The 24,206-nt window shown below is 38.5% G+C and overlaps 1 protein-coding gene across 6 annotated transcripts in view; it reads left to right on the forward strand.

The window, feature by feature from the left end:
• Positions 1 to 24,206, forward strand: part of MINPP1 (multiple inositol-polyphosphate phosphatase 1) — a 164,459-nt gene that overhangs the window by 96,449 nt on the left and 43,804 nt on the right. The window contains exon 6 of one of the 6 annotated variants that reach the window (XR_005057028.2): positions 17,451 to 22,918. The exons of 4 other annotated variants lie outside the window; for them this stretch is intronic. Coding sequence is in view for 1 of the 2 variants with exons in the window: in XM_037002541.2 (XP_036858436.1) it covers positions 17,451 to 17,484 (34 nt within the window). In the remaining variant the exon portion in view is untranslated. Of the gene's footprint in view, positions 1 to 17,450; positions 22,919 to 24,206 lie in introns of those variants that run through there. One more of the 6 variants, XM_037002541.2, reaches the window with a different exon arrangement.

Below are 24,206 nucleotides of genomic sequence, written 5' to 3' on the forward strand. Positions count from 1 at the left end.
CTGAGTCTTCCAAACTGTGAAAAGAATCTTTCTGTAATGTAGCAACTTACAGACTCTTGACCAGCCTGGTCTTTCTCCATAGGGCACAGTCTCATGCCACTCTTCATGCTTGGCTCCCCAGTGTGAAGATGGTACCCCAGCTCTGCCCTGACCAGGCAGGCAACTCTGAGACTATCACCATTTTTGCTCTGGATGCTCTTCTACAGTAATAAAAATATAGTGAAGATTCTTTGAGATGGTAGTTGCATTATACTGTTGGTTTATATTAGCTTAGTAACCAACTACATTCTCTAGGTCCTTTTTATATCAAAAATTACCAAGCCAGGTTTTCTTTATCCTTTACTTCTACAATTCATTTTAGAAACCTGAATGGAGGACTTCACCTTATTATGACTACTACAAATCTCACTGCCTTTGGTTCAGTGTCTTAGGCTATTCAATCCTGAGTTTCTTTCATAGTCACATTAGTTTTCCCACCCAGCCTTTTATCATCTAAAAACTTGTTATGTGCATTTTCTCTGATTTCATCTAAGTCACTCACATACATCTTGCCTAGGACAGGGTCAGATCACCCACATAAGGGACTGCCTCTGGGTTGACATACTTTTCGGATATAGTTACCCAACTTGTTTTGAATGACCTAATTGCCATCATTTAGCTCAAATGTCTGATCCTAACTACAATGTGAGCAGGAAAGACTTTGTAACAAGCCAATTCAATCAACATTTACTTTGTCTAGGCCAGTAGTTTGCAAACCTGGATGCCCTTCGGAATCACCTCCCTTAAAATACAGATTCCTGGGCCCCACCCCATAGACTCTGGGTTGATAGGTTCTAAGTGAGTTTGGAGAATTAGTAATTTTTAAAAGCACCCAAGTCGTTCTGCAGTGGCTAGGCCCTAGGAACCAAGAGCCCTTGCTCATTAGGGCATGGCCTGTAGAAGAGGAGTACCAGCAATACCTGGGAGCCAGGAGGCTGGAAGGCTCTCCTCCTCTGCCTCAGGCCTACTGAATCCATCTGCGGGAGCACCAGGGGAATTTCCAGCACATTAAAGTCTGAGGAGCACTACCTAAGCCATTCCACAGGTTAGCTCTCTGATTCAAGGAGGAGGCGGAGAAGGAAAGAAGGATGGAGTGGGGAAAAGGGAGTTCTGCCTCCTCCGTTTATTAGAAATTTGGACCTGAGCAAATTATTTCACCTCTCTTTAACCTCGTTTCCTTTGTCTATCAAATGAGCATGATAATCATGCCTACCTCATCAGAGTGTGGTCAGGATTAACACATGTGCAGCCCTGAGCACAGTCCCTGCCTACAACAAGCTCTCAGTGTACCTGTTCTTGGTTGAGCTGGATTCCCCCTTCCCCAATATGTGGAAGTCCTAACCCTTTGTATCTGTAAATATGATCTTATTTGGAAACAGGGTCTTTGCAGAGGTGGTCAAGCTAAGATGAGGTTATTAACGTAGGCCTTAATCCAACATGATGGGTGTCCTCATATGAGCGGGAAGCTGTCATGTGAAGATACGTGAGGAAAACACCATGTGATGACAGGCAGAGATTGGAGTGATGTAGCTGCAAGCCAGTGAACACCAAGGATTGACAGTCACCACCAGAAGCTAGGAAGAGGCACAGAAGGATTCTGCTACAGCTTTCAGAGGGAACAGTGCTCTGCCAACACCTTGATTTCAAACTTCTAGCCTCCAGAACTGTGAGACAATACATTTCTATTGTCTTAAGCCATCTAGTTTGTGGTACTTTGTAATATAATATCTTAGATATAATTATTATCGTTGTTACTATTATTATTACCAAATGCAAGCCCTGAGCAAAGCACTGGGAAGACTATGGTGGAAAAGACCCAGTCTCTGCCCTCAGGACGATTATAGCCTGGATCCGTGCTTAGAGGGCTGTGATGAATGGCTTGATACTAGCTGGTGGGCTCTTTTCAGAGTAGGACCACAGTAGGGAAAAGCAAGTGGGAAGGCAGTAAGCAGTTCAAGAAAGACTTTCCACAGGAGATATTATTTCTGGGACTAGTAAGGTCAGGTAGGGAAGAAGGCTGCATACATTGTTTCAGGCAGAGACAGTACGTGAAGACCACTGAGATCAAAGAGGTGACCACTAACATCTCTGAAATCACAGCTGCCATTTCTTTCAGCCTTTGGTCTCTAGGTTGTCTGGAAATAAGACAATGAGTTCCCTTAACATGGCCAAGTGTCCTCATGTTTTTTCTTGACTGCCTGGATCATCAATTCCCCTCTTTACAGTTGAGTGCTCTTCACATTTCATTTGAAGGCTCTTGGAAAGAAGACTGCAAAATGCTACGCGAGGGATTCTGTGTCCCTTACAGGAGTCTCTCTTGTTCTAGCATTGGGCTGACACAACCCGTTTGTTTGCTTCAGTATTTCTACCCAGTCCGGGTTCTAGTCTCCCTGATGCTTTTCAGATAAGGCTGTGTCAACATCTGGGATTTGTCCTCGGTTAAGCAACACATCTTGCCTCTTCTAGGTTTCTGCTGTGCATATTCTCTCAAAAATGGCCCTTCATCAGAAACCTACCTAAATAGCCCACAATTTTTCCTTAGAACTTTCAAGAAAATTGCTTTTATTCTTGCTGAATTCACTTGCAGTTTTATTTTTAGTATCTTCATTTTTAGAACTTTCCATCTCCATTGAATATAATATTGTCTTTGGCGTCTTCTAGCCATGGATTCATATGTCTTCTCTGTGAATGTTTAAAGTTTGTTTTCCTAAAGTTGGAGATACTTGTCTATTCAGGGAATTAGTATTTACTGAGCATCTCCTATGTAAGAAGCACTTAGGTGACTGAACACAACGATGATCCACATCCTCACTGTACTTACAGTTGGTGAAGATAAGATTTGTATCTAATCGGGTTATGTGTTCTGTTGGGGTTTGTTTGTTTGTTTTTAGATTATGAGCCCTAATGTTCACAGAGACACTGTCAAGATTCTGACAGGAAAGAAAGAAAATACTGACGTGGTGTCATTGAGGAGAATATAATGAAGGGACTGTTCACAAAATTGTGGACAGGGTTAACAGAAGCCAAAGGCTAGCAATGACAGGACACTATTACCACTTCTCTGTCTGAAGGTCCAGGAGAGGGCTGTAATAGAAGCACAGAGGCACCCAGAAGGAGAAGTAGCAGCCAGTACCAATTTGCAGCCTAACAGGGAGGGATCAAAGGCATTAAGAACCTGTGATGATTAATTTTATATGTCAGCTTGGCTAGCCCATGGTACCCAGTTTTTGGTCAAACAGCAGGCTTGATATTGCTATGAAGGTATTTTTTGGATATGGTTAACATTAAATCAGTAGACTTTGAGTAAAGCAGATCACCCTCCATAATGTGTATGGGCCTCGTCCAGTCCATTGAAGGCCTTAATAGGAAAAAAGACTGAGGTCACCCGAGGACGAGGGGTTCTGCCTCCAGACTGCATTTGGGCTCCAGATTACAACAACTCTTCCCTGGGTCTCCAGCTCTTGGCCTTCCCTGCAGAGTTTGGGCCTGATGGCCCTTCACAATTGTGTGAGGATATTCCTTAAAATCTTACATATATGTGTATACACACACACACATATATACATATATTTAGAACTACATACATATATATATAAAATTACATACATACACATATATGTAACTACATATACACACACATTCTATTCATTCTGTCTCTCTGGAAAACCCTGAATAATACAGCCCCTAACCTCTCTCTTCTCCTGCCCTTTAGTTTCCTGCCAGTGTCTGTCAAATGCAGCCAAGCTGGGGGAAAGTGAGCCATGGACTCTGCCCATAGAGGTCAGCATCCTGGGGCACAGAGTAGAGCGGATCTGGAGAGGCAAATCAAGACTAGCAGTCAGCAATGTTTACTTTCCCACAGAGAGGCATTTCGAGAAATCTGGTGGTGCTGTTAATGGCTTAAGACCTTTCACTGGCTCTGCATCCCTGATACAGCAAAGCTGAAGCTCCTGGCCCACACAGCCGGCTGCATTCCTGTTGAGCTGCAGCCTCAGCTCTTCCTTCCTCACCAGGCTCCTGCTCTGCCTCTCCTGCACCGTCCACTTTGTGTTTCCATGGTAATTCCCTGGAGCACTTGTGATTCCTTACGCCAAGCAGGTCTTTTCATGCTGCTGTGCCTCTGTACACATCAGTCCATCTGCCTGGGCTGCTCTTTGCCCTTCTGTCCTCTTGCAAAGTCCTGCTTATCCTGCCAAATTACAGCTCACGTGTCACATGCCTTGTGAAATTCATGATACCTCTTCTATTTGCTCAGCCCCAGAGTCCCATCAGGCTTCCTCTCTGTCACCTCTTTGTGACACACAGGATGCACTCACTGATCACAGAGACTTCACTTATTTATGTAGAGTCTGCCTTCCCTGCTGCACTGGCAGTGCCATGAGGGCAGCCGTGGGGTGTGAGCCCTCTCCATATCCAGCAGAGGCTCAAAGGTCAGAGGACAAGGGCTGGGGAGCACAGTGACCTATGAAGAGGTTCTGGTTCTTCTCACTGAGCTGCCAATGTGCTCTTCTGGGGAGAGTTTCCAACTACAACTCCAGCTTTTAAAACCCACACATCTGAATGTACCTGCCTTTCTGCATGTCACACATTTTGAGACAGCCTAGGAAATGTACTGAAGACATTAGCAAATATCTGATGTCGACTCACTCCTTCCAACTACCCACAGTGGTAAGGAAACACACTGAGCTACATTCTTCAGCTGCTGCTGGCAGAATGAAGTGCATAAAAAGCAGTTCAACAGTTGGACAAGGTTCTCTTGGTTCATTTCGTCGTGAGGTCTGAGCACCAAGTCAAGCTGTTCTAAAGCCCTTTTCAAAATGGTTTAGTCAGTTGTACACTAGAGACTCATTTCATGGAAGTTTGTTCAGGGAAGGATTGCATGTGACACACAGATTTCTGTGTCAGGGGAGGTGAGGGAAAAACAAACATATTATTTAGTCCAGTTTTTTAAAATACAAACCCCGATTCATGTTTCCTTAAAGTAAATGATAATGTCCAATTTCTAATCAGTTTCCAGAATCTCTCTAAACATAACACTGAATTCCACACTGGCAATAAATGCTGAAAGGCTGTATTTCTAGCTTAAGTTCATTGCAAACACTGCCTGATCTGCTAAGAATGAGGCTCTTTTTGATTGCTTAGGAAGTCTGAGATCAAGAACAGAATGGCTGAAATATAATAACATAATGAGAATAACTCAAAATGCAATCCTGCTATGTTGTGTCAGTTCACAAAGGTTTAATGCCTGAAAGATGCTCTTCCACAAATTTTTAATTGGTGATACGCATGTGCAAGGCACAGAGTTGGTTGATGAGAGGAAGCTCAGTGAAATGTGTTCATCCTCAAGGAGCCCACGGTGTGTGGGGCATCTGGCGCCTAACAGTTAACTATACCTTAAACCAGGGGAAGGAGAGGTTTGTGGGGACACGCTCAAAAAGCTTTGTGAGGGAATGACATTTCAGCCTTGAAAAATGGTAGGATTTCAACAACTAGATATGGGGGAGAATGTCATTCTAGAAAACACGAACAGTGTGGCCAAGGCCTCAGACAGGTTATTACGTGCAGGGTCCCCTCAGTGAACAGCAGCCACGTCTATAGCATTAGGTGCATTGGGATAGGTGACTTGTGGAAGATAGGGCTCGGAACCCGGCTTGGGAATTGTATCTTAAGGGACTTGAATGCCTCCATAGAGAATTTTAGTCAAGGAGCATGTTACAGTTCTAACATGCAAAGTTTCGGCAGGACAAGGCATGATTCAATTTGTGCCTGGAGTCAGTGACTCTGGGAGAAGAGCGTGTAATGAGTGGATTTAAAGAAGGAAAGATTAAGAGCTCTCTTCATCTTTATAACTTTTCTTCTTTATAACATACTCCTTAGATTTTATAGTGTGTTACACATTAACAGGTACCAGTTGTGTATCCATGCCCTTCTTCCTTCCTTGGAACACAGACTTACTGTCACAGTAAAATTATCCCCTCCCTCTATCATAAGGAAGATAATCACTAGAATTATGATACAAGTAGCTTTCTGGATGCAACTGACTTGAGTTTCTTGCCCCTCCTAGGAAAGTTTAAGTACTGCTTTAAAATATTTACTACAATATTTGACTTAAAATTGAAATGTGAGCTTTTATTTTAAAATAAATAAACTCTTTGATCTACTAACTCCATGGATGGAAGTTTGTCTTAAGGAAATAATCAGGGCCACACATACTTATTTGTAGGAAATTTATCTCTGTATTTCATGAAACAGTAAAAACTCGGAAGCAGCCTAAGCAACCAAAAGGAGACTGGGTAAGTAAGTTATGCAGCCAGTGAATATTTTTGAAGAAATATAATAATATGGGTAAATCTTCTTATGTAGTATTGAGTTTAAGAAATAAATTACAAATCAATATAGCTCCATTTTTGTAAAATAAAACAATTCATGGAGAAAGATTGGAATGGTATTGGTTGATGAGTAAGTATTATGGGTGATTTTTATTTTTTTCTTTGGCCCTTCTTATATTTTCTAAATTTTCTACAATGAATATATATAATTTTTGCTTATCAGCAAAATGCTCTATAAAAATTTCTTTCACACTAGAGGAGTGGAGTACAATCAGAACCATTGTTATCTACTTTGTATCTCTTAGATGAGTCTGGGCTTGTTCCTTGAATGATGGGGTTAATTCAGATAAACTCTAAGACCCTTTACAGTTCTAACATGCCGTACCACATTGTCTGTGCTTTTCCATGTTCCCACAGCAGCAGGTACGGACCTTGACGTAGCATCCACCACAAGACAACTAATTCTCAGTTGTGTGCCTGCCTCTTTCCAAAGGACTGGGGCGTCTAAGGGAAGGCAGAGTCTTGTATCACCTCTGTATGATAGGATAGGAGCATTCTGGTTGCATGTGACAAATATATTACTCCGACTGACTCAGGCAAAGAAAGGAAATTATTATTAGTCCCAAGCACTAAAATGTCTAGGGATAGGTCTATTTCGGGTGTAGTTGGATCTAATAACCAAATGATGGTACTGGAACTCTGTCTCAGCTCTACTTTTGTTTTTGTCAGCCTCTTTGTCAGGCTACTGGCAGCCTCAAGCTCACATTCTCAGCACTTTAGCCTCCACTGGAAGAACTTCACCCTCTTGGTAGTTCCATAGAAGTCCTAGGGTGCTTTTCTTTGTGTCCCACACACAGCACTGTGGCCATAGGCTTAGAATATACCAGGTACCCCTCCTGTACCTATAGTTGGTGGTGGTCATCAGGGGACAGGGTGCAAGGCTAGCTTCTCCTGAAGATGCTGTGTAAACTAAGAGTAGGGAATGAGTAGTTTCTTAAAGGAAAAATCAAGATGCTATCACCAGGAAAGGGGGAAATGGATTCTGGGCAAAGGAAAATGACAGCTGTACCTCCTTCTAGCACCTTGCACTGTGCCTGGCACCAGCTGGGTAAGGACTCAGTGAGGCTTGTAGAATGACTGAAGAACAAACGTAAACTGTCACCTTTTTCTCCAGAGAAACTAAATCTCACCCAGTTCTGATCACCCAGGTGCACTCCTGACTCATGATTTTAGTGTTTGTGAATTCTGGCTCCAACAGTTTTTCAAATAATTGGCTTCATCTTAGCTACTAATAGAAATTTGAAGTTATTTTTATGAAGTCATTTTCCTCTTCAGCCTTTATTACACATTCATTTTCTCAGTCAAGTGAGAATTTCTGCTGGACTAATATGAAATGAACATGACATTGTGACTTCCAGTTCTGTTCTCAGCACTATCATTTAACTGACTTGAACTTTGCCTTTGAAAGACTTGGAACATTTCTTTCAATAATATGCAGGAAATAGTCCATCTCAAATGGGGCCTACTTTACTTTATGATTGCAAAACTCTTTTGCCAGAGAAGAAAAACACAAGAGTAGTAGGAATTCTATTACTCACCACTATGCTGTAATCTAGGTAATATGCAGGATTTTTTAGTTTCCTAGTGATTGGACTTCCATATTATTATTTTTAAATATTGAATAAAAGCTTGTGTAAAAACTTAAACACTACAAAAGAACATCTAATAAAAAGTAAGGCCTCCTAAAAAGTAAGATCCCTGATCCCCCTTTACAGAGGCAACCACTAACAAATTTTTATGTATCTTTCCAGAGATTTGCAATACAAACGTAAGCCTATTTAAACACACTCACCTCCAAAGCTTCCCTTTGCTTTGCACACCAATGGTAGGTAGGATCAGCATCCCTGTTCTGTTCCTTGTGTTTTTCACCTGCCGATATGTCTCAGAGAATCACTGAGATAGCCCTACCTTATTCTGATTAATGACTGCCTGATATTCTAATATAAGATTATACCATAGTTTTTTAATGGAAGAAAAACAGCTACTATTTTTTAAATTGAAATATAGTTGCTATACAATATTATACTGGTTTCAGGTATACAACACAAAGTGCTCACCATGGTAAGTTTAGTTGCCATCTGTCCCCATTCAAAGATATTGCAATAGTATTGACCACATTTCCTGCACTTCTTATCCCTTGGGACTCATCTATTTTATAGTTGGATGTTCATGCCTCTTTATCTCCTTCGCCTGTTTCATTATGTCCCAACTCCCTTACCCTATGGCAACCACCAGTCTTTTCTCTGTGTTTATATGTCCATATCTGTATAGTTTGTTCATTTGTTTTGCGTTTTAGATTCCACATATAAGTGAAATCATAGGACTATACCATAATTTTTCAACCACTCATCTACTGATGGGCATTGTCATAGTTTTTTGCTTCCTCACCAGTAAGGACTTCTGCTTTAGCTGACAAAGTTTTCGCTTTTTATAATAGGCTTCACTGGAGAACATCCCAAAGAGTAAATAAAAATAAAAATAACAAAAAAATCTAAAGCCATGGCATTGGCAAAGTACCACTTTGTACTGCCAGGTAAAATTCTAAATGCCTTAGTTTTCCTGACAAATGGTGCCTCTGTCCTCATACTCTGTCCTACCTACTCTTGTTGGGCTGTAAGGGGAGGGCTATATATTCTTGTCTCCGGTTATTACCAACCTCAAGTTCTGGAACCCTGCCACTCTCCAGAGGAGATCTGAAAATTTCAGATCCAACCAGATTGAAATTTCTCTCCTGGGTACCCTGCTGACCTCTGGATACCCTGCAAATCATAATTTGTGTATGAAATAATAGGGGCAGACCCAGGTGGACTTCCAGAATAGTATCTGTGGAAAAGCCATCAAAGTGGGTCCACATCTAGAGTTCTGAAATGGCTCCAGGCTCTTGGCACACTACTTTTGTCTTGGGAGCTACCACCTCAATCATAAAAATAATTTTGGGAGTTTGACCTCTTCCTGGACATGTCTGAGGGTCTTTCCCCTGATGGCTTACTCAGCCCTCTGCTAAGTGGTTTACAGATTTTCCTTGACTTACAATGGGGTTATGTCTCAATATACCCATCATAAAGTGAAAAATATGTTAAAAATGCATTTAATACACTAAACTTACTGAACATTGTATCTTAGCTTAGCCTACTTAAACTTGCTCAGAATATTTACATTAGCCTATAGTTGGACAAAATCACATAACACAAGCCAATTTTATAATAAAGTGTTGGATATCTCATGTAATTTATTGACTGTTGTACTGAAGTGAAAAATAGAATGGTTGTACAGATACACAAATGTAAGTATATCGGTTGTTGACCCACATGATCATGTGACCCACTGAGAGCTGTGGCTTGATGCCACTGTGAAGCAACACAAGATTATGTACCACATATGACTAATATGGGAAAAGATTAAATTCAAAATTAGTAGTAAAATATCTATTGAATGCATATTGCTGTCACACCATTGTAGAGTTTAAAAATAATAAATATTAAAATATCCTGACTTGGACACCACCTGTATATATAGTTGACCCTTGAACAACATAGATTTGAACCGCATTGGTCCACTTTTTTGCAGATATTTTTTGAATAAATACAGTACAGTAAATTATTTTCTGTAAGTGTATTTTCTCTTCCTGATGATTTTCTTAACATTTTATTTTCTCTAGCTTACTTTATTGTAAGAATATAGAATATGATACATATACAAATATGTGTTAATAGACTGTTAATGTCATGGTAAGGTTTCCAGTCAACGCTAGTCTATTAGTCGTTAAATTTTGGGGAGTCAAAAATTACACACGGATTTTTGATGTGTGGGGGTTGGGCTCCTAACCTCCATGCTTTTCAAGGGTCAACTGAAAAACTGAACAATTTAGCAAAAAGAGAAAGAATTCAAATAATGCAGGGAATTGCCTTGCTAGTTAACTTGATGAAACCAGCAATGCTTATTGGCTGAAAACTTTGGAAAGACTGTGTGAGTGACTGTAAGGGTTTGATCCCAAAAAGTGAAACCATTGTTCTTGGAGGTAAATATGAGAGTGGTGATAGACGGAAGTGTGGAATTCATTGAGGGTAATTAATGGAGAATTAGAGAATCTGGTAAACTTGTCTTCTACATTGACCATGCCAAACCTTATATTGGAATTTTACTTTGGTTTTATGTTTGAAGGATTTTCAAGGTTACTGTCAACAGTGTATGAATTATACCCTTAACACAGTTGAACTTAAACCATATTAGATATGACCCCACTATATCTCATCTTAATTTCCCTGAGGCTCACAAAGGTCAAGGTATGCCAGAATTCACAAGCCAATAAATAATAGGCAGAGCCAGAATTCAAACCCATGCTGCCAGCAGGGCCTAAACATGTAGCCTCTGCTCTTTACTTCATCCTTACTTATAACTCTATTGCCTACATAACTGGGAGAATGAGAATGGCTCTGGACTGAATAACCAACCAGGCTTATCCAGGACTAAAGGGTTTCCCAGTACTTTCACTTTTAAAATTAGGACAATACCAAACAAATTTTGGTAGCCACTTACCCCATTTGAGTTTTGGAAGGCTCTGAGTCATGTGATGTGACCATCCTATTTCATCTATCTTTCTATTCTGAATGTCTCCTCTGATAATCTGTGACTGGACATTATTCTGAGTGATAGGCCCAGGAATAAAGTTAAAATAGGGTTTTTACATAAGTAAGTCTATTAGACCTAAGAGAAGTTCCACTTGCAATTGACTTTGAACTCTCTTTTTAGTCTGTATTGAAGTCTTGAACTCTATTAAAATCAATACTGTGGTAATAAAAGTAATCACTACTGATACCTGGGCTTTATAAATCTGTTTTTGTGATTTGCCAGGGAATGTAGATTGTAACAAGATGAACGAAGCAGGTGATACAGCATCATGTTGCAGTATCTTTCACCATGAGAGGGGTAACTGAAACAGATAAAAAATAAATGCTGGATAAAAAGTTCTCCAAAGAAGTTATATAAATGCCATTATGCACATGAAAAAATGTTCAACATCATTAGCCTTCAGTGAAATGCCATGCAAAACCACAGTGAGATATGACTTCACATCCCCTAGTCTTGACTATAATAAAAAAGTGGGCAATAAGAAGTGTTGGTGAGGATGTGGAGACATTGGAGCACTCATACACTGCTGGTGGGAATAAAAAAACATGCAGCCACTCCAGTAAATAGTCTGGCAATTCCTCAAAGTGTTAAACATAATTAGCATATGATCCAGCAATTCTACTCTTAGGTATATGCCCAAGAAAAGTGGGAACATATGTCTACACAAAAAGTCGTACGTGAATGTTCATAGCAGCATTATTCACAATAGCCAAAAAGTGGAAACAGCCCAAGTGTCCATCAATAATGGGTAAAAAAATGTGTATTTCCATACAATAGAATATTGTCATCCATAAAAAAGAAATGTATGGTATTGATACATGCTACAACATGGCTGAGCCTTGAAATACTATGCCAAGTAAAAGAAGCCATACACAAACAGCCACATACTGTGTGACTCCATTTGCAAGAAATATCCAGAATGGCAAATCTTTAGTGACAGAAAGTCAATGAGTGGTTGCCAGTAGCTGGAGGACAGTGGGGAATTGTGGGGTGATGGGCAAGGAATTCAGGGTTTCTTTGGGGGTAATAAAAATACCTCATTTTGGTTTTGGTGGTTGATGTACAGCACAGCTCACTATACCATAATATACTAAATAAACTAATAAAGAGTAAAGGAAAGAAAGAAGAGATCACACTACACCTTGCTTCCATCTCACAGCACAACAGAGACCACATAGCAAACCTTCTGACTCATCAGGTTTGGTCAGACTCAAGTTCAGCAAGTCTCCACCTCATCAGCCCCTCCCTCATGTGAGCTTGGGAAGTTCCAGGGATTTTAAGTCCCCTTTACTATGGAGAAAAAGTTGGAGAAAAAGTGATCAGATCACCCACCCTCTTAGTAAAGGCAGTGGCAAGACTAAAAAGGACTCATGTTTGATGAGCTCTTACCATTTTACAGAGTTTTGGTTGAATCGATAAGGAATCTATTAAAAGAACTCTAATTGGAGTATGGGGGGGACTTGATAATAATGTAGTAACCACAATGTTTTTCATGTGAAACCTTCATAAGAGTGTATATCAATGATACCTTAATAAAAAATTAATAAATGAATGAGTGAATAAGTAAGTAAGTAAGTAAATAAATAAATCAGGCTGCTTAGACAATCACAAAGGTTCCAGATACAACCAAGAGCTAAGGCAAGGTTGAGCAGTAAGTCTCATCTCCTACACAAGGCCAATCCTTCAAGACTGGGAGAGAGAGCTGTTTCGCTGACACAGAGGAACAAACCCAGAGTCAACAGAATGAGGAAACAGAAATATGTTCCAAAAAAATGAATAAGAAATAACCTCAGAAAAAGATCTTAATGAAACAGAGAAAAGTAATCTGGTTGATAAAGAGTTCAAAATAATAGTCATAAAGATGCTCTTCGAACTCAGGAGAAGAACAGATGAACACAGCAAGAACTTCCACAGAAAGACAGACAATATTAAAAAGTACCAAATGGAAGTCACAGATCTGAAGAATATAACTGAACTGAAAAATACACTAGGGAGGTTCAACAGCAGACTAAATAAAGTAGAAGAACAAATCAGCAACCTGGAAGACAGGGCAGTGGAACTCACTCAATCAGAGCAGCGGAAAGAAAAATGAATTAAAAAAAGTGAAGATAGCTTAAGGGACCAACAGGGCAACATCAAGTGGAATAACATCCACATTTGTAGGGAACACAAAGGAGAAGAGAAAGAAAAGGGCAGAAAACTTCTTGAAGAAATAATGGAAAATATAAATAAAAGAACTCTAATGATCCTGGCCAATAGGGAGAGTTTATTTGTGATTTTAAAATAATGCTTAGTCTATTTCCTATGCCCTGGAAGCTAGCAAGGAAAAAGTCTGGTCACCAAAATGCTCTGATGCCAGCTTTCTTAAAAAAAACAGAGGTCAAGATCTTTCCTTTGGACTCAACTGGTATGAAATATCTGATTATTCAACCTGGGCAGAGTTCAAGATGGAACTACAAAAACACTATGTCAAATAGAGAGTTTGCTAAGCATGTTGGCATTATGCATGCATTTTCAAGGTCTCATTAAACCTACTTAAAAGATAAAGTTGTTCTTAGAGTTCATCAGATGAACATGTGTAAATGAAGCTAGTAAATGTCCTTTCCCTAGCAAAGTCTCCATCTGGAAACAGTTCAGGAGGAGCTGGGAGTTAGTTCTTGTAGTTGACTGTATTTGAAAGAAGTTACGAAATTTTTCTTCAAAAGCATCAAAATAAAATATTGATATAGTCTCTAAAACCATTTAAGCTTCTCTTTTCACTTGTGAGAAGTACTTTTCTAATAGGTCTAAGTTTAATGAACATTATTCTGTTTAATACTTTAAAAATATATGTATTTCATGTACAGGCAAGGAGGGGTTGCATGTACAGTTGTTACAAGTATAGACTGTAGAACTAGATTCTCTGGGTTTGAATCCTGGCTCTGCCATTTACTTAGGTACTTAACTTCTTTGTGCCTCATTTCCTCTTCTATAAAATGAGCATAGCAAAATTACCTGCTTGGTAGGTTGTTGTGAAGATTAAGTAAGTTAATACACATAAAACACTTAGAAGGGTGTCAAGTGCTCTGTGCACTAGCTTCATTGTCATGACTGAGCCAACTAGGCACTAGGCCTAAAATAACAAATTAATCTTAACAACACAACCTCACTTTGTTGCACCACCTAGGGAATTTATATTTGTAAAATAACACAATCATTAGACCATGCATGGGTTTAGCTAATATTTTCTCAGCAGAATTCTAATATGAAGAAAAGTACCCATGGCCAAGTGGATTAAGGAATGGAATAGATAGGACTAAGTTTCAGAATTTTTTTTTTTTAGATAGGGTAAAGATTCAGAGTCCCACAGTTGATTTTTTTCCCTCAAACTTTCTTGAAAAGAGCACTATGAATTATTTTAAGATGCCCTCTTATCTCCATAATTTTTTGAAATGTTTGTATCTTATGAAAATCTACTACCTAATTAAACATCACTGGATAACTGTTGTGACAAAGAGTTAAAATACTTGCTTCCTATTAGAACAGTTTTTTATGATTTTAGGTAAAATAATTTCACAACTCCTATTAGACACAAGTGTTTTTTGTGATGCAAGTACATATGTGTTCTACTTATTAGCATTTTATTTTCAGTTCCACTCAAAAAACATTCCCAACTTGGCTGACTCATTTTAATAAAGACTAAAATTTCACATACCAATATGAACAGAGAAGTGAATAGTGAGAATGGGTGGAAAGCACCCAGTAATTGATTTATATAGGAGTTCTACCAGGATCTCATTTTATTAAAGCCCTCTTTGCACTTAGTAGTGTAGTAACATTTCAGGAGAGAAATGAGTATTGTTAGCATCACAATTATTCCTACAAGCGCTCTCACTCCTGTTTATTCTGTAAGGTTTACTCACACTGTCTATGGGGTGAGCCAGTTGTTTATGCTGCAAGTTTAAAATAACACCATTCCTTTGAACTACTTCAAAATATGAAAATATCTTTGGTTCATAACTCAGAATATGTGAGTGTGATGTGTTTCTTTTAGAGAGAAAAAAATTAAATGTTCTAATCCTCACCTTTGAGAAAATTGGTATTTCTTCTGAATGGACCGTGAAAAATGTTGCAAGGATTCAGGTGTAGATAGAACTGTTAATAGCCTGCCCAAGAGGCAGAGGAGTAATCTGTATACTTTCATGGGTCTCAGGTAAGAGATCTGATGCATTGCTAGCTGTTTTTAGAAGTGCTCTGAGGGGAGTAGGAGAGGCCGCATCAGAGCCCCCTGATTAGAACTGAAATATGTTATTATTTCAGCCCACTCAGGAGTGGCAGATAGGGGGAAGGAGGGAGCCCAGACCAGGCAGGAATTCTACCCGAGGCTGGTGGGTATACTTGCAGTACAGAAATCAGCAAATGCTACAAATCGAAGCTTGCTTTATTGTTTTGTTGGTTGTCCAGAGCAAGAATCAGGAACCTTTTTTCTGGGAAGTGACAGAAAATAAATACTTTAGGCTTTGTAAACCATACGGTCCCTGTTGCGACTGTTCAGTTCTGCCATTATAGTGAGAAGCAGATCTGCCATCCATGCATGAATGACTGACTGGGATGACAATGACATGAAGATTTAGCTGACCTCTGGTCTATATTTAAGATAGTAATGGTAAGAATGTTAATAATGAAGATTAAACTTAAAAAATGAATAATATCTGTGAATAATATCTGTGTTACATTGTGAATAGCACACACACAAAAAAAATAATGAAGAAATATCCTTCCACTATTTGAAAGCTACTATTCAGTAAAGAAGTTGCTCATGTCATTTATGAAGTTCTGGCATATGCAGTACTAAAGCTGAAAGAGGCTCCACCTTAAGGAATACAGTTTGTATGAGGGTGAGAAATAGTTAACAGTAGATCATGTGTCAGGTCTAATGATGATACATTTATTGAGAAAAGAACAGATTATGAATGCAACCCCATTTGTCAGATCATGCTTGAATTATACCTACACGGTGACTATGAATTCAAGAATTTGGCAAAAAATCAAGAAAGCATTCCATGAAACTGAACTGGTTTTATGGAATTTATAATAGAGTATGAATATTTGATATTATTTGTAAATTGTGACCTTCTGATTGAAGGCATAAGCCTGTTTACCCCCATTCATTCCCATTTGCACAGGGCATGGCAGGAAGCTAAAGTCAACAGTAATTGATGAAAACTCCCGAGTACTAGTGAGGAAAATTCCAAAATTTTGGTGATGCTGTAAGATGTGGGCAGAGAAGTTCTGAGACACTCAGTCCATCAGCAAGCCACCAGCCCTCAGAGAGAGAAACTGTTGTACAAACTCCCTCACATATGTTCAAGTGGAATTTGACGAGTTCCACAGTCAAAGACTTATTTCAGAAGTTGCCCCAGCCTCGAGCCTTAGGAAAGACTGAGTCTTCTTGAAGATGAAGCACTTTTACAGGGATACTTTTGTAAAGCATCAGAGTAAAACAGTAACTCTCTATAAATGAAAACAACTTTAAAATGTCTTTTATTAAATATCTCATGACAGTTCATTATAATGGAATAGACAAGGAAATTTTATTATTTCTGAGACACACAATATTTTTAAGTGATTTACTGGAATTATACCAAAACATATCAGACTTCAGGAATTTCGTATAATTACTGAAACACTTACATACCTAATCAAATACAACATAAAGAAGACTTAATATTACTTCTTATTTGATATTGCTTCCCATGTAATATAACAAATCAAATTAGCCTAATTAGTTTAATATCTCCCTTTTTATAGTGACTCTATAGCATCTTACTATGCTGATGGATAGTGACTGCAATGGGGTGTGGGGGGGACTTGATAATATGAGTGAATGTTGTACACAGTGTTGCTCATGTGAAACCTTCATAAGATTGTGTATCAATGACACCTTAATAAAAAAAAAGAAAAAATATCTCCCTTTTTATAAGGAAAGAGAACCTCTTTTGAGCTGTTCCAAGGAACCTCTGAAAATAACAAAGTTAGTTTATTATTATTGTGGTGTCCTTTTTACTATTTGTATGGTGGCTTATGATTTCCCTCAATATATCTAAATTTATTAATTGGAATCTCTCAAAAGAAAGATGTGTCCCTTCTCCACTATTTATTTATTCAATCATTTATTTATATCAGTATGGACACTGAGATGCTTATTTTTTTCTCTTGGTTATAATCGACCATTACATAGTATACTATTGCTTATTATCCAATAATATTAATTATAGATTTTGTGGCTTAAAGTTTTTCTAGCTTTTGGCCAAGTGGGCTCCCATGCCCTTGTGGCATGCCCTCATGCTTTTTTTTTTTAAAGCACTTCTTTACTTTCTGCTCTAGCCTCACTTTGTATTCTTTCTGCCCCAGCCCTAGATTCAACCACTTCTCCATGGAGCCCTGATTGCTTTTATTGAAGAATGATATTTAGAAATCAAGATCTGGGCACTAGGTGTGCTCATTGCTACCGTTATGTCAGCACTTTTAGACTCTCAGTGGACAGAGCTAGGACATGTAAGCATATATACTAACAAATCTACATTTTTAAAGCTACTGTGTGTATGTATATTAAAAACCTATGTATTCACACTAATATCTCTGTTTTCAAGTCAGTACCACCAGGTTCATTCTAGCTTTCTCTCCTCATTTGTAATTTTTTGTTTTTCACTGATAGTGAGAAAGATGGTTCTCATTACCTACAAAATATTTACTTATTTGTTCAAATATAATACACATATAAAAAAGTTTCAGAATTGCTAGCACATATCCCTGTTAGAAACAAACTTAATATCTAGAATACAGTATTTGTGTACAGTTTGTTAGCCTTACAGAAGCCACTAAAAATAGTTTTCTAACGTAACTTAGGTTAATTCCTTTCTTTACCTCCCTCTTCAGTATGGTCATGTCATTCACTTACAATACATTTGTACGTGCTCATTTTTATCATCTGTATTCCTCTTAGATTTCACACACACACTGCTTTTTTTAAAAGTTCACATTCAGGAATATTTACTCTTTGTAGTGTACTATTCTGTAAATTTGACAAAAGTGACTTGGTATCTCCCTCCACAGTCTTGGCACAGAACAGTCAACATTAAGTCCCTTAGCCCCACAAACCTTCTTATGTTGCCCTTTAGAAATGAAACTTCTCTCCTAAACTCAATCCCTGGCAACCACTGATGTGTTTTCTATCCCTATAGTTTTGCTTTTTCTAAAATGTCATTAAATTGAAGCATGCAATGTGTAGCCTTTTGGTTCTGGCTTTTTTCAGCTATTAAAATGCTTTTGAGATTATCCCATGTTGTATGAACCAGTAGTTTCTTCCTTTTTATGGCTAAGTACTATCCCATTATAGGGATGTGCTTGTAAAATGTGGTCCATCCATCCACCAATTTATCCATTCACCAGTTGAAAGGTATCTAGACTGTTTCCTGTTTGGGTGACTATGAATAAAGGTACTATAAACATCCATGTACAAGTTTTTTTGTTTCATGTTTGCTTGAGTAATTTTTTGTTAAAGTATCATTGATCTACACTCTTATGATGGTTTCACATACATAAAACAGTAGTTCAGTCTTTACCCATATTATCAAGACCTCACCTCTTCCATTACAGTCATTGTCTATTAATGTAGTAAGATGTTATAGAGTCATTAATTATATTCTCTGTGCTGTCATGTGCAAGTTTTTGTGTGGACGTTTGTTTTCATTTCTTGTGGATATATAACTAGGAGAGGAATTTCTAGGTAATATACTATTTGTGGAAATGCCAGACTGTTTTCCAAAGTAAGGAAATGGCACCATTTTACAATCACACCAGCAGTGAGTGAGGTTACCAATTACCCTCTCTCTTTACCAACACTTGTTATTGTTTGTCTTGTTTAATTATAGCCATCTTAATATGAAGTGGTATCTTACTGTGCTTGGTGGATACACTTTTGATTTGAAAAGAAAAAAAGGAAAAGTCATGGAATTAGAATAAAGAGCCACCAAACCTAGAAATCCTTCAAAATTCACAAGAAGTCCTTTCCTTTAGATTTGGTGCATCTCACCATTTCATGTTCTTTAACTCTTTTTCTCAAATTCCAGCATTCAAATGAAGATGAAAGAATGATTTCTGGATTGAGTAATTTCTGAGTTTATGCATTCTATAAAAATATTTTCTCCTGTTTTATGGTACATATACCACATTTCAAGTATTTTATTGACCAAATAGTTTTTATCTTGGGGGCTGTTGAGAGGAGGCCTAGCCCTGGTACCCTGACACAAAATATAACATTGTGTCTGCTCATAACCAAAGTTGCAAACAGCTGAGTAATAAGTGGAATGTGGCATAGAACCTGTTAGTACATTGGGAACTTTCTGAGGTTAGTCTTCCAATGGGAAAACAAGCCTGACAGTTGTTCCTAAAAGTGCCAAAGTAGCTCCCACGCCTTTGTCTAGAAAGCAAGAATGCCTTCATTAAAGTTGTACTTGGAGCTCCATACTCCACCACTGATCTTATTTTGGTGGCAGGCTGGGAGAAAGAATCCTTGACTTTACATTAGGCCACTACCATGATCATTCTGAACTACAGTCAGACCTTGAAGGTGAAAGAGGACATTGAATATAGATTTCTCAGGGTAGAGTTTACCCATGTTCAGTCCTACATTAACTGGCTCTACATTAGATCCTGGCTACCGACTAAATAGATAATGACTTTCCTGTTTGCCAGATCATTGTTTCTCCTGGTCATGATATCAGAACTTCATTAGCCACTAACATGGACTTTTCTGCTGCAGGAACAAATTTTGGGTGTTATAGGAAAAAGAGCTCTGTGTCCTGTGTTCCTATCAGATAAAGGAAATATATTCCTTTTTGAAACTAAAAAGCAAAATAATCTCTGACAGATTCTCATGGTGTTTACAGAATAGAACAACTCTATAAAAGTTAGCACTAGCAATCCAGTTGACAACCTAATTAAATAGGTTGCAAATTATTGTGATGTCAGGTGGAGCATGAGCCAAGAAAACATGTCATTTGTAATAAAATAATGTTCATAAAAAATGAGCAGAATTGAAGGACAGTTAGAAACAGAAACATTTCACACAGAGTATAATTAAAACCATGCCTCAAAGGAAGCATAGATTTAATATGTTCTACAATAAACTATTGTTTCAATATAAACTGCAATAAATAATTTAGACTACAATAATTGGCAACTCTGAAGCCAGCTGAAAATGTGGTAACGTGAAAATTTCATCTATTTCCTATGTCTTGGAGCATCTGCAAATTTTGGAGGAGGATTCAAGTCATTTCTATTTTATACCTTTAAAAATGTGAAATAAGCCTAGAAATTATAATAAAATTTTTCATCAGTCTTGAAATCCTGTATTGTCATAAACAAAAGGACAATTCCAAATGATTATACTTGATTCAATTCAGTTTGTAGACTTACTGAACACTATTTGTACCGTGGTGGGAATTTCACAAATATATCCCTTCATGTAGTTTACACAGTGATCCTAGTTTTAAATAAATCAGGCCTATTTTAGTCACAAGGAAGCCCACCCAACTCAAATTATCTTAATCAAAATAAGCAGGTATATTTGTTGGAAGGCTACTGGAGTAATTCACAGGAACACAAGAAGAGCCTTAGGAAGTCAGGTAGTTCTGGGAAACGAGGCAGAGACTGAGACCTTGACACTACGAGGTCTCCTCCCCAGCTTTCTGTCACACTCAGATTTCTGTGCAGGGGAGGAGGCGTGGCCACTAGCATCTCTGGGTTTATATACAGGACTGACATTTCCTGAGGAAGGAAAGGCCTCTTTCCGAAGCTCCAACAGAAAAGTCCCAGTGAATGACTTAAGTAAGTTCTAAGGCTGCTCTGGGGCCATCCTCAGTCCAGCTCCCATACCTATCCTTAACATGTAGAAGAAAGGAATTTGCTAGACAAACAAAAGGAGATGAATCTAGGTCTTCTGACTCAAGCGTAGTATTCTTTTGGTTCATCCTGTTCACAGCCCTTTCATGGAGCCTGCCCACTCTTGTATCATAGCTCAGAAACCTGGAGAAAGACCATCTGCAGGTAAGAGCCTGTCCAGCCTAAGCACTCAAGGAAGAAAATGAGCCCTCTCCCCATCAAAGAATGCCTCAACTGACCTCTGATTCCATTCTTCAGGTCACTGGTTCTCAAAGTACGGTCTGAATTACATTTTTAAGGGGAAAAAAAGGAATGCAGTTTTATTATTTTAAGTAAATAACTAATTTTAGAAAGTAACCAAATATAATAATCCACAGCATTCCTCCCAAACAAGAAAGAAGGGGGAAGGGGGTGAGAGATTCTATTTATAGTTCCATAGGAATTACTTTACTACATGTATGAGATTCAAAAAAACCTGAATAGATATAGCATGTAGTAGAGAAGAAACTCAACTGTTGGATCAATTTTTCCCAAATCAAAGTATAATTTAATTATTAATTTAATTGAAATTTTAGGGGACAGGGCAGGGAGCCAGGTATAATAAATAATTACTGAACAAAATAATTCAGTAGTCTGGAAGAGGAAATGGGCAAAAAAATTCCAAGTTATAATTTGTAACTGAGCTGCTTTTCATAGGACCTCCCTGATAGAGAAATGTAAGGATTTAGTGCTCCACAATTGCTGGGGGAGACTCTGCCAGCTAACATGTACATCATGGAGCAAGCACTACAGACCAGCAGAAGAATCAGTAAGTTACTCAATAAATAATGTTAGAAAAAAATGGTATCATGGGACATTATTTGTAAAGCATTCAATGATATGTTACACCTAATATTCTCCCATCCTGGCCATCTATCATTTAAATAAGAATATTCTAGGCTCAAGATGGGAAGTAGAAATATAACCAGAGTATTCTCCTGGTTTTTAAGCCTAAAGCCTTTAAAGAAAAAGAAAAAATTCTGAATAAACAAAGCATGTAGGAGGAAAGCTCCACAACCAAATTAAAAATCCTCAACTGGAACTAGAGCTGAGTGATTTTACACAGCAATTCCAAGGATTCAGGAATGTGTATTTTTGCAAACATCTCAGGGGATTTTGTGAGTGGTGAAGTGTGAGAACCAGTGGGCTAGATTAGTGGTTCCCCTACCTGGCTGCCAAATAGAATTGCCCCCAGCATTTACCGTATTCTGCTACAGGCCACATGCCAAAGATCTGTACACTGAGAGGGGGGGAAGAAAGCCCAGGCAGCTGAATGTTTTTTTCCCCCAAAATCTTCCAATGTGATTTTAATGATTATTCTGAGCAGGGAACTCCCTATTCACCATAGTGGGATGATTTTTAAGAATATTATCCAAAGCTGTCTCCCCAATATACTTATTTCTTCTCTTTGTACTTATAGTCCATATTTTATATAAAAAATGAAAATGTGTGGTGAGTGAGAAGACCTGTTTGTAAGGCAATGATCTGTAAACCATGGTTCCTGGAGCAGTGGCATCAGGGTCCCCTTGGAACGCGTTAGCAATGCAAATTATGTGTCCAACTCTAGGCCACCTGCAAGGGAGAGACTCCGGGCTGGGGCTGGGAGTGGGTAAGAGAGACAGAGTTTACTTTTTTTTTTACTGCATATCTTCTAGTGAGGTAACTGCCAAATTTGCAAAATCCTTCCAGAAGGTTTGGGATACACTAATGAGTTAAATAATGCTCAACATATTATATTCCAGTTACTTGCAAACTAACCATCCATTTATAGTATCTATGACATTCTCTAATAATTATAATATTGATTTATTATATCACCCCATTTCCTGGTTATGTTGGAAAAAAGAGCACTTATGTGGCCCCATATAAGTTTTTTTCTAAATGGAATGTTTCCTTCCATAATCAAAGACAAATTTATCAAATTATAACTCAGTTTTCTCTGAATGTCATATTTTATGGTATTTTCTTAATTTTAGGCCAAATATCACAATTTCCTTTCTTCTTTATGTTCTTCTTCCATTCCCTTAAAATTTCTTAAGATACTATGTTTAGAAAGTTTTAGGAAATTTTCCTAATAATTTAAAGCCTGTAAGTGATACTAAGTTACCTTCCACCTGCTAAACACCTTTTAAAAGAACCTGTTGAAGGCTAAAAATTCAGCCAATTAACTGAACTGACTTGCCTGAAACTGAACAAATGTAACTTGTTTTCACTAAGATTTGTTGAATTATTTCTATTTTGCATAATGTATATATATACCAATAAATGTACTTCTTTTTAGACTAATACAAAGAGTAGACACAAACTGGATTGGATTCCACCCAGGAAATGGTGTAAGAGCATTACTCTTGCCTGGGAATGTGGGCTTTTCCTCTGCGGGCAGCCTTTTGGTAAGAAGGGTTCATGTTACAGTCTGGCTGTCAGCAGCTTTTCTCTGTTCTGCCTGGGTCTTTAGTGACAGTCTGGGCACATCAGAAAGCAGGCACAGGGAACCCAGGGTAGGCGATGAATGCTTCATGTCGTTGGAAACGTCTTCCCAGGCAGCCTGGACCATCAGCATAATGACAGTTCACCTTCCTATCTAGCTTTCCTTTATCCGTAAAACCCAGGTTATATTATCACCACCCATTTGAATCCCTTCGTGGTCCAGCAGTCATTGCATTGTATGTGTGTCCTTTTCCTATTATTTCAGATACCTCTATCCCGGCACTAATCACATTTTCTTGGCATTAATTTTTTTGTGTACATATCCATCTCCCTTACCAGAGCATGGACATCTCAGGACAGTGACTTCTCATCCTGGGACATGAGAAGTGTCATGCAATGACTGATTGACAAATGGGAGGCTGGCCACATGACCACCACACCCTACTGAGCATGAAGAAGAGAGCATGCGGAATCACACTGCTGCCTGAGTGTACGTGGCAGATCTTCTATCTCCACCTTCCCCGCTCTTCTATTGTATCTGCTAAACTTACCAATACAGATACTTACAATTTTCTCAACATTCCATGTTATGTCATGGGGCTCTCTGCCTTTAAATTTGCATACACACCACACACTGGGGAGAGGTGGGCTAGCGAAACTCTACCCTTCTTTCAAGTCTCAGTTCCTGTATCATCTTTCCTGGGAAAATCTGAGCTCTCTCTCTTCGTTTTCCCTCATTCCTAATCTGAACTGGATGCC

This window comes from Manis javanica, chromosome 7, assembly GCF_040802235.1.
Source record: "Manis javanica isolate MJ-LG chromosome 7, MJ_LKY, whole genome shotgun sequence".
In the NCBI taxonomy this organism is placed as follows: Eukaryota; Metazoa; Chordata; class Mammalia; order Pholidota; family Manidae; genus Manis; species Manis javanica.